At 38.8% G+C, this 11,867-nt stretch overlaps 1 protein-coding gene across 1 annotated transcript; it reads left to right on the top strand.

The window, feature by feature from the left end:
• The first annotated feature begins 1,425 nt into the window (after positions 1-1,425).
• On the top strand, positions 1,426-11,867 carry LOC134803451 (probable proline--tRNA ligase, mitochondrial). The gene is made up of 9 exons (XM_063776269.1): positions 1,426-1,582; positions 2,204-2,446; positions 3,825-3,905; positions 6,017-6,194; positions 7,184-7,347; positions 8,845-8,963; positions 9,902-9,998; positions 10,886-11,034; positions 11,705-11,867. The coding sequence occupies exons 1-9, from the start codon at positions 1,490-1,492 to the stop codon at positions 11,859-11,861; spliced, it is 1,281 nt and encodes a 426-aa protein (XP_063632339.1). The 5' UTR covers positions 1,426-1,489; the 3' UTR covers positions 11,862-11,867.

Genomic DNA, 11,867 nt, shown 5'->3' with positions numbered 1-11,867 from the left:
AATAGCTGCAGTGTTTTCCACGTAGTACCTATGTAGGTACCAGTTCAAAGTTGCCACAAACACTGCATGTCGCACAGTGTCTCCCGTCCTTAAGCGGGTCTTTTCAACGCGTGAGCATTGTCATTATCTGATGATTAACACTTTGGAAGAATACGGTAATGAACTTAATGGAGTGCACCGATTTCTTTCACAAATCACTGAATTTTCGGCCCTTTTCTTTTGAAGTAAATAGGTCGCGCTTAATATTCAGGTAATAAAGGAACTTAAAGTATGATAAGGTTTTTGTTCTGAGAACGTCGAGTTGGTTATTTAAAATATAAAGTATCTTCATAATGACTCTAATTAGGGCCTAATTATGACCTATAGGCAAGGATCGGAACCGGTTTTTCGCAAACTCTTCGAAATAACCATGTATTTCGTATTATTTTATACTCCAAATGTAGGATTCAGTTGTGTTTTAGGTAACCACTTCGTATTATTATATTGCCCAATTAGAAATGAAATAATTAACAAAGAACGAAAAACTAGCGTTTTCGTCAAGTTTTCGTTCCCATACAAAAAATACCGGTATCCGATCCCTGCCTATAGGTCTGCTATAGGTATGTGAATTTACGTAACACATAAGTCACTGATAACAACAATAAAAAAGAAAAGTCTGCAGACATTTTGATAGCCCACGCAGGGCATGTGTTATTTTCAACGTCACACTTCTATGAAATTGTGACGTATTAATAACACTTGCACTGCGTGGGCTATCAAATCGCTGCAGACTTTTCTTGGTCTAACTCTAACAATTTGGCTATGTGTGTACCTAATGTAATGTGAATGTGTGAACTTGGTGGAGGAATTAAAAGCGATGATGGCGCTAGCTGTAGCAAAAACTGTAAAATTTACACAAAATATGATGAAAAATTAATTGGGAGTATTACTGCAATGTTTTACCGCCAGAGTGCAGCACTAGTGCACATAGGCACATAGTATATCATAAAGTAAGTTATACATACTAGGCCTTAAACAATTTATTGACAAGTTTTCACCAAACGGAACCCTTGGAACGCGAGTCCGACTCGCACTTGGGCGGTTTTATTTTATAATTATTTTGAGTTTTGTAATCTTTAGCAGTATCTAAACGCATGTAATGTCAAATCAAAAGGTCCGTCCTGAAAAGACAAAAAAATCTACTTATGACAAGGCAGTATGGCTTAGAGCTTTAGCCTGTCCAGGTGGATGAAAAAAAAAAAGGTCCGTCCTGTCACTGTCAAATTCTGTAATACCTGTTGATACTATTTACGTTAATGGCCAGCTTTTGTGAACGAAACGCATAAAGGAAAATACACCTTCCTTTCTTTGTATTACAGCACAATTTTAAAATTATATTTTATCGTAATTTTTGCACAATACCTCATTTTGGATAGTAGAATGTCAAGTCAATCAGCTGTACATATTTTAGCAATAATAAAGTATAGGAAAATACGGTAAATTTTACGTAATGCGGTTTGTATCGCAACTATTTCAACCATTATTAACTATACCAAAGAATGCGAAAATTAAAAATACAGAGATAACTTGCAAAAGTCAAAAGGTGAGGTTATATTACTTTCAATAATTTGTAGCTTTATTTTGGAATAAAATACATAGTAATCATGTATATTCCTTAATTGACACCCCTGGAAAAAATATATCCATCTAATTTACACAGGTTTTATTCCAAACAAGCAGGTTAATTTGGAGTTTTCAGTGAAAAACAAGTATTTTAGATCATATTTATTAACACTTTAAACTCGCGTTTTGTACACTTATTTAGAGTTAGACCAAGAAAAGCCTGCAGCGATTTTGGTAGCCCACGCAGTGCAAGTGTTATTTTAAACGTCAAACTTCTATCAAATTATGACATATAAATAACATTTTCCTCAGACTTTTCTAGGTCTGATCGCGGTAGACCCGTTTATATCACTAAATACACATTTATTAAGTTCTATGTCAACTTCCTTATAGAATGTGCCTAGTTTTTGGTAATGAGAGGCCTGTTATCTTAAACTAACTTTGTGTAACCATATTATAATAAGTACTTGCTTTTTAAAAATAAATATTTAGTTCTCAAGTGTGTCAACAAACTTATGTGCTCATAAAATCTTGCCCATAAAAATAAAAATAAATAAAAGAGTTTAATATGAAAGTACACAAATATTTATAAACTTTGCAGCTCCTTCTAGAATGTGGTCTCATCCGCCCCACATCCCCCGGCTTCTTTGCCCTCCTGCCGCTTGCCCGGCGCGCCCTAGACAAGCTCGAAGCCCTCGTCAAGTGGCATATAGAGGCAGCCGGTGGACAACAGGTGTCCCTGCCTGCGTTGACAGCTGCTGGGCTCTGGGAGAAGACAGGACGGATTACGGAGGAGTTGTTGAAGGTGCAGGATAGGCATGGGAAGAAATTTGTGTTGGCTCCGGTAAGTATTTATGGATAGATAAACTTTGTGCAACCTGGAGAAGTGGCTACAGAACTGTGACGAGTGGCGTAAAATGAAGGAGGCCTACACCCAAAGGATAGAAAAGGGAGGAGGACCAGGAGGTCCCAGGTTCGAATCCCGGTAAGGACATTTATTTGTTTGTTCATTACAAATATTTGTTCCTAAGTTATGGGTGTTATCTATATCTATCTGTTTTGTAGGTTTAGTCATGTTTTGTTTCTAGGTATGTATTATATTAAGTTCATATGCACTAATTAAAAACATCTATATAAATATGTATATCATCGCCCAGTATCCATAGTACACGCTTTGCTTAGTTTAGGCAAAGAGAATTTGAAATAGAGGCAGATTGTCAAAGTAAATAAGGTATGGTGCAACCTTTCGAGCAATGGCGCGATACCTTTGGCGTAGTCTCGAGTAGTGACGACACTTTTTGATATTTATCAAATTGAACACATATCAGTGCAAGAATAAGGACCAAAGTCAAATGGCGTTCTAAAAGTTTTAATCTTCTGTCGAAAGATGGCAGTAAATTTACTGTGGCTACATAATTTACCATGACAATAAATACTATCGGACATTTTTACACAAATTGACTAAGCCCCACAGTAAGCTCAAGAAGGCTTGTGTTATGGGTACTCGGACAACGATATACACCGTGTTTTTTTGATTTCCGTTAATTTCAAGGGTGCATTCCTGAGCTTAAATCAAGTAACTTTCTCAAAGACACCGATGTTCTAATTAAGTCCATTTCGGAGATAATCCATAATTTATTTTTTTCCTATAAGGCCTCTACAAGCGTGTACACTTGCCTTAGGGCCGGCTTACATATTGATTAGTGTTTAGAATGAGTTCATACATTTGCTACTAAACTTAAGTACAATCTCGGTCGATTGATGTACGAAATGACATTGATATGTCACAGATTTCAATTGTTTGGTTGAGTTAAATGTAATGCCCGTGTTACAACAACGCTATATGCTACATTTAATTACTTTTTAAACAAAAAAGAACAAAAATGAAAACAAAAAAAAATTTTTTTTTTGAAAATTAACTAAGCCATTTAGTTCTTATAAACGTACTTAACTATACCCCGAAGTTAACGGAATTCAATAAAAACACGGTGTATATAATATATAAATACTTAAATAGGTACCTACATAGAAAACAACCATGACTCAGGAACAAATATCTGTATCACAAATAAATGCCCTTACGAGGATTCGAACCCGGGACCATTAGCTTCATAGGCAGGGTCACTACCCACTACGCCAGACCGGTCGTAACAATAACTGTCTATACACTCTATTCTCTTTCGTATATATTGTCCCCAAATATGTATTTATTTGTGTTTCAGACGCATGAGGAAGCTATAGCAGATTTGCTAGCAGATGTCGGGCCTCTGTCCTACAAGCAACTACCACTGTTGTTGTATCAAGTGAGTACCTACTAGAGATGTGCGCCGATGGCAAAATCATCGGCGGCGGCGTCCGATGGTTTTATGACCGGCGGCGGCGGCGTGATCGGCGTGAAATCGGCGTGGCATAATTTTTGATACTGCATGAGAACGTGGCTGTAGAAACTCTACATTAAAGCCTTCTGAGTTTTTACTAGGCTATCCAAAACATATTATGTGTGTCTTCTCTAAATTATTGCCGAAAATTATATCCCATCATGTCACTTGGCAACCATTTATTAGTTTTATTACCAATACTAACCTAACGATTAGCAACGGTTTGTTTAAATATTAAAATAAGAAGGATACTTTAAAACACTACATTAAAGGCAGTATTTTTACTTACTTTGTAAGCGGAATACAAATAAAACACAAAAAAAAATCTTTATATGTTAAGTCTTAAATCTATATTGACTTTTCCCAGCCGCTGTCGCCTCACCTAGGATTTGTTACGAAATAATGATAAACTACATACTTTACATTTGTTTGAACTGAAGTTTAAGAGAAATGTTAGAATAAAGATGGCATCGTTTTCGAAAGTAAACGTCTCTGGCAGGTTGATTCGCTCAACAGAATGTCTTTGAAGTGTCCCGTTTTATGGAATATTAAGGTCTACTTTGTTTTCTTTACTGCTAGCTTAGATCACTAGCTTGCATCATCAGATACCTGGTGATTTAAGTTCCTATAAGTAGGTATAATTGTTTAGGTATAGCTCATTACGAAGCTTTAACCTGACTTTTATAATTTAGATTGAAATATATATTGTTAAGTCTCTGAGGTCTCTAAGTACTCTGTCATTTCATGTGATGTTGAATAAAATTGTTCTATGTCTATGTCTATGTCTAAGTAAAAGAAGCTGATAATCACCATAAAATTACTAAGAATTGATCGTGTGTAATTTTAAACGAAATTGTATATTGTGTGATAAATAAATCAAATCATATCTATCATATGATGACCCTTATGCGTGTCACCAGCATCATACGAGAAATCATAAAATACGCAAATATAATCGTGGTGACAGCTTGCTGGAGATTCTAAGAAGAAAATAGCATGTTTATGTCCTAGGATATGAACCTGTTATTTTCTTGACTTTAGTTCACTGATTAAATTCACAATCAAGAGACTATTGGTGTAAAACAAAATGCGTTCTACAAAAAAGCTGTGCGATAAAATATCAAATAATAACCTGAGATCCAGAAACTAGATCTTGTTTAAATTAACGCTAAATCGTTATCACGGCTAACACCGCAACGACAAAATTGATGCCAATTTGGTTCACTGGCAAATAATAAGCGAAAAAGCATAAGGATCTTTAAATTATACCTCTGACACTATCTACTCACTACGCAACATGGAGTAAGACACGATAGGTATCAAAATTTCCCACGTCGATTATACGCCGGTCAAATTTATCGGCGGCGGCGGCGTGGAAAAATCGTCGGCGGCGGCGGCGCGGCGGCGCGGCGCACATGTCTAGTACCTACATCATACCTACAGTTGCATTAAAAAAAAAATCGGCCAAGTGCGTGTCGGACTCGCGTTCCAAGGGTTCCGTACATTAAGTTCGACTCACACTTGACTGCACATTTCTAATAGGTTTTCCAGTCATGTATAATTCTATAGTAATGATTTATTTTGTGTATTTTTTTCAAAATTTTAGACCCAGAAGTTTCGGATATAAAGGGGGGAATGATAATTTTTTGGCAATTTTCTTAAATAACTTCTAAATAACCTATTTATTTTAAAATTATAAAAAAATATATTTTATAATCTCAAAATGAGCTTTTTCATTTGATATTTAACACGACATAGTTAGATAAAGTTTATTTTTTAACTTTCTCATTTACCCCCACAAGTGGCCCCCATGTTTAAAATTCATTTGTTTACGTTACACGTCCGTCTTTGGGTCACCAATTTACATATGTGTACCAAATTTCAAATTAATTGGTCCAGTAGTTTCCGAGAAAATAGGCTGTCGGACAGACAGGCAGACGCACCAGTGATCCTATATAGGTTCCGTTTATTCCTTTTAAGGTACGGAACCCTAAAAAAAGGCTAGGATAAAATTATGATGGATCTTCCATTTCCAGATCAGCGATAAATACCGCGACGAGCTCCGCCCCAAACACGGTGTTTTACGAGCTAGGTCTTTCCGCATGTTAGATGCTTATGGGGCACACACGCTGGAACAAGCTACAGAAGTGTACCAGCGCGTAGGAGAACAGTATAGAAGGCTGTTTGACTCGCTACAACTAGATGTGCATAAAGGTATATATTATTATATTGTCTATATAATACCGCGACGAGCTTCACCCCAAGCACGGTGTATTACGAGCTAGATCCTTCCGCATGTTAGATGCTTATGGGGCACACACGCTGGAACAAGCTACAGAAGTGTACCAGCGCGTAGGAGAACAGTATAGAAGGCTGTTTGACTCGCTACAACTAGATGTGCATAAAGGTATATATTATTATATTGTCTATATAATACCGCGACGAGCTTCACCCCAAGCACGGTGTGTTACGAGACAGATCCTTGCGCATGTTAGACGCGTACGGGGCACATACACTGGAACAAGCTACAGAAGTGTGCCAGTGGGTAGGAGAACAGTATAGGAGGCTGTTTGACTCGCTACAACTAGACGTACATAAAGGTAGGTTTGATAGACGAATCCAAGCTTGGTGTCATAAGACTCATAAGCCAGATTGTAAACCAAGCACGGTGTATTACGAGCGAGATCCTTCCGTATGTTAGATGCTTATGGGGCACACACGCTGGAACAAGCTACAAAAGTGTACCAGCGCGTAGGAGAACAGTATAGAAGGCTGTTTGACACGTTGCGACTGGATGTGCATAAAGGTAAATATGTAAATAAATTAAAACTATACTATTTGACCTAGTTCCACAGAAAGGGTGTCTAGTTCTAGAGTAAATCTTTTCTTAAATTGCGACTGGATGTACGAGGGGAGGCTCAAATATTCGCGGCTTAAGCTAGAAAAAAGAAGAAGAAAAAAAAAAAAAGAACTGCTACTTTTTTCCTCGCCTCTTTGGCAGTTAAATTATTGCCGACATTACTGACGATTATTAACGATTAATTACTTGAATACTCTCTTTCATTTTTTTTTTGTAAGGTGAACTTTTCGGCCGCCCCTGGTACCTACATAAAGGTAGAAATGACAGTAAAACTAAGCTAGATCCTACGGCATGTTAGTCGCATACATACTAATACAAATATCTGAACAACTCCTATTTTCAGTGGCGGCACCTTGCGGCGAGATGGGCGGTTCAGAGTCGCACGAATGGCAACTACCCGCAGCGGCAGGGGAAGATAAAGTGTCAGTGTGTGTGGTTTGTAGACAAGCCACTGTTGAGGAGCAATGCCAGTGTGGGGGCAGCACTGAAACTGTCAGTAGTATGGAGGTGGGTTAATTTTATATGCATATTGTTATTTTTAGTCCCTATAGTTCGTTTTTTTAGCATTAGAAAAAGACTACGCGATCTTGAAGTCTTAATTTATTAATTGAAAACGCTTTTTAAAAATCAGTAGCTTACTTACTTGGTTGTCGCGGTGACCCAAAATGAGTCTTGGCCTCCAACACAAGAGCGCGCCACTTGGAACGGTCCAGAGCGGTTTAGTAAAATCAGTAGCTATTACTTATGAAAGCAAAAGGATGTAAATAATCGTATATGATTTATAATTGTTACATATTTGCCGTGTTTTCAATAAAAAGACACGTCAAGATGTTTACCTTTTTTCTAATGCTAAAAAAACGAACTGTACGCCTTAAAAACATATTAGGTGTTTGATTAGTCTAACTCCTTAACAATCAGGCAAAAAAATTAAATATTTGAACCTTCGAGCAACACCGGCTTCCGACACGTCGGGAGGGGAGGGGCCCAAGCGATATCTTACCGTACAAATCTTTCTGCCATTTTTTGCGGGGGGAAAGGTGCACCCAGTCGCACTTCTCACACACTTACATACAAAATCCAATCTGTAATGACGACACAAATACATAGAAAATGACACACGTCAAAGACAAATCTTGCAAACCTCGATCTCTTTTTGTGTATGGATGAGTCACAACACGCACACTAACACATTTTCGTCGAAGAATGTTATTGTATTCTGACAGATGAGAAGTCGGATTTGTTGCTCGACCGATCCGCAACTCCGTACTGGGCGAGCAAAATCGATAAATCCAACAATTACATGAGACTAAGATATAATAATTGTGTTTAAACGTAATTAAACGTATAATATGTAAAAAAAATATGTACATGTGAAATGTAACACCTTCTTTTTGTAAATTTGATGTCCCCGACCTCTTTTTACAAAAAAAAACCGTGCAATTAGACATTTTTTCTGCAGCAGTGTTCACGCGCGCGTCTGGACTCGGTCTAGTGAAAAATCCGAGCGCAACTAGTTTTATTACCCGCGCTAGATCAGGTGATCTTGTACCTCGGCAGAGGGGAAATAGTGCGAATGCCGCCTCCCTTCCGTGTTGCTCGAAGATTTGAACGTAGTATTTTTATTTATTTGTACTAGAATTCTGCCCAGTTAACAGAAATTGTGACAGGAGATAGTAAGATTGACATATTTTAACACATTCATTGCCACTAAAGATCGGTTTTTCTAGGATAGCGGTGCCGTCATATAGCGGCCGTCTCCATACTAAATAATACGGCTAAATATGGATGTCGTAGTATTTGTATGGAGACGGCCGCTATATGACGGCACCGCTATCCTAGGAAACCAGAGCATAAGTGCTACGGGCTTCGCTCGTAGCGCATAGCCACCTCTTCGTCGCATGGAGCGCGTAGTCGCTACGAACAGTGTACCCGACAGTCGGGTTCTTGGCGCTGAATGTGTTAAGACACAGTGAAAGCACTCATTTATAAGATGTATGTTTGCAGGTTGGCCACACATTTATCCTAGGAACTCGGTACAGCGAAGTACTGGGGGCTAACTATGTCGCACCAAGCGGCCCGCCGCAGCCTATACTTATGTCTTGCTACGGAATAGGTATTACGAGGTAAGTCCACATGACGACTATGTTCGTCAGTCGTGACGAGTCTACGAGCGCCTAGGGGCTATTCATAAATTACGTCATTTCAAATTAAGGGGGGGGTCTGGACATCGGATGATGATGGTAGCACGACGTAGGACGTAGGACGAAACGGGGTCATTCGAAGCATGTTTTTTGGATGATTTTAGGGGTGAGGAGGGGTCAAAAATTGTCAAAAATAGATGACATATTTTATGGACAGCCCCTATGTGCGCCAGTCGTGACGAGTCTATGCGCGCCTAGTGGCCCTCGCTTAATGCTCAACATTAAAAAAAATACTTATTTAATTTAATATACACATACCACGTTCTACGTTTGACTTTCGATTTCTAACGAATATTTGGAATAAAGGATAAATAGAAAACAACCAAGGGATGTGCTGGGTATATTTTATACACAAGGTATATTCGCCCGTAGCTGGCCACCCTAAACTATATATTCACCTATAAACAGTTCATTTTAGTAAAAGTGGCTAGTTATTGAAGGCAGGCCAGTTATTGAAGCCTTATACTAAAATGAATTCTGTTTATAGGTGAATAGAATTCATTTTTAGTTTAGGGTGGCCAGTTATTGGCCGGTGGCCAGTTACTGGCGAATTAACCCATATCTTTTTATGTCAAATACATTCAGTATGTTTGACATGACCATTTATTTTATAACAAACCTATTTTTAGGGTTCCGTACCCAAAGGGTAAAACGGGACCCTATTACTAAGACTCTGCTGTCCGTCCGTCCGTCCGTCCGTCCGTCCGTCTGTCACCAGGCTGTATCTCACGAACCGTGACAGCTAGACAGTTGAAATTTTCACAGATGATGTATTTCTGTTGCCGCTATAACAACAAATACTAAAAAGTACGGAACCCTCGGTGCGCGAGTCCGACTCGCACTTGTCCGATTTTTTACAGATTACTGGCTGCAAGTCTCGAAGCACTATCCACAGACGCAGCCCTAAGGTGGCCGGAGCCCATCGCTCCATATCGAGCTATACTTATCGGGCCTAAGGTATGTTTGCGTACTCTGTTGGTAGTGTATGGTTTATGAGCCCGTCAACGTGCACACTAGCGCCACTGCTAATTAATCGTGATTATTTAAATTTAACGACAGGTATTTAAAAAACCGGGCAAGTGCGAGTCGGACTCGCGCACGAAGGGTTCCGTACCATAATGCAAAAAAACAAAAAACAAAAAAAAAAGCAAAAAAAAACGGTCACCCATCCAAGTACTGACCACTCCCGACGTTGCTTAACTTTGGTCAAAAATCACGTTTGTTGTATGGGAGCCCCATTTAAATCTTTATTTTATTCTGTTTTTAGTATTTGTTGTTATAGCGGCAACAGAAATACATCATCTGTGAAAATTTCAACTGTCTAGCTATCACGGTTCGTGAGATACAGCCTGGTGACAGACGGACGGACGGACGGACGGACGGACAGCGAAGTCTTAGTAATAGGGTCCCGTTTCACCCTTTGGGTACGGAACCCTAAAAAGGGGGCCGCTACGTACTGTATTGCGTATTTAAGTATCTTTTGAATACATCAAACTAGTTTTTATGTTGCTGGATTCGTCAATTTATGCGTCCAAAGTTAAAACGGCCGTTTTTGTTTTGAGGTCTTAGTTCGACGAAACCAGCAACATAAAAACTAGTTTGTAGTATTCAAAAGGTACTGAAATACGCAATACAGTACGTAGCGGCCCCCTTTTTTAAATACCTGTCGTTAAATTTAAGTAATCACGATTATTTAGCAGTGGCGCTAGTGTGCACGTTGATGGACTCTTAAATAGTTAGAATCTAAATACAGGGGCTGTTTATTTAGTCACCTGCAATAATTTACGGGTTGAATATATAGGTCAGACTGTATGTATGTGTCTTTCTGATATTTTCTGTTTCAGGAAGGCTCAAAAGAATGGTCCGTCTACAACTCTGAGCAAATGCTCGGTTTGTTCGACAAACTGTCGTCCCTACCGGGCCTCCGCGACGACATTATATACGACGACCGCCACTCGATGACCGTCGGGAAACGGATACTTATGGCTGACAAGTAAGTAAGCGGTCAACGTAACCTATGGAAGGTCTATATTTCAGTTTATATAGTAGTACTAGCTTTTGCCCGCGACTTCGTCTGCGTGGAATTAGTACTAGCAGCTAGAGTAAGTACAGCGCCTGAATAAAATCTAATAGCAATTCGAGCATAATATGCTTAATTGTTTACACCAATTAAAAGGCACTTCATTAATTTTCTCATTTCCACCCCCCTTTTCACCCTCTTTAGGGATGACTTCTGACATAAAAACTATCCTATGTCCTTCCCCGGGACTTAAACTATCTATATGCCAAATTTAAACCAAATCCGTTCAGCGGTTTAAGCGTGAAGAGGTAACAGACAGACAGACAGACACACTTTCGCATTTATAATATTAATAATTAATAATAATATATATAGTATGGATTAGTATGGATTCTACTTGAAATAACTGACACCTAATACAGTACTTACTTCACTTCACACTTAAACCCCTGAACGGATTTAGTTTAAATTTGGTCACACATTTTATTATGTAGTCTGACAAAAAAGAGTAGAAATTAAAAAGTGGCAATACTGTTGTGTCGTCCCGTTTTCTTAGATTGATTTGAAAGGGACGACACTACAGTATTGCCACTTTAATTTCTACTCTTTTTTGTCAGACTATAATATACACATTTGTTCGCAGAATGGGCTACCCCTTGGTGATAGTTTGCGGTAAGGGTGTTTTAGAAACCCCGCCAAGGCTCGAGCTGCACTCGCGAGGCGAAACACAGTTGCTAACACTCGGCCAACTCATGTGGGTGTTACAGGGAGGAAACGAGATAGTTGCTAATAAAATGTAAAACAAT

The sequence above is a fragment of the Cydia splendana genome, chromosome 26, assembly GCF_910591565.1.
Source record: "Cydia splendana chromosome 26, ilCydSple1.2, whole genome shotgun sequence".
NCBI lineage: Eukaryota > Metazoa > Arthropoda > Insecta > Lepidoptera > Tortricidae > Cydia > Cydia splendana.
The sequence above is the reverse complement of the archived record's forward strand: the minus strand, read 5'-3'. Positions and strand labels throughout refer to the sequence as shown.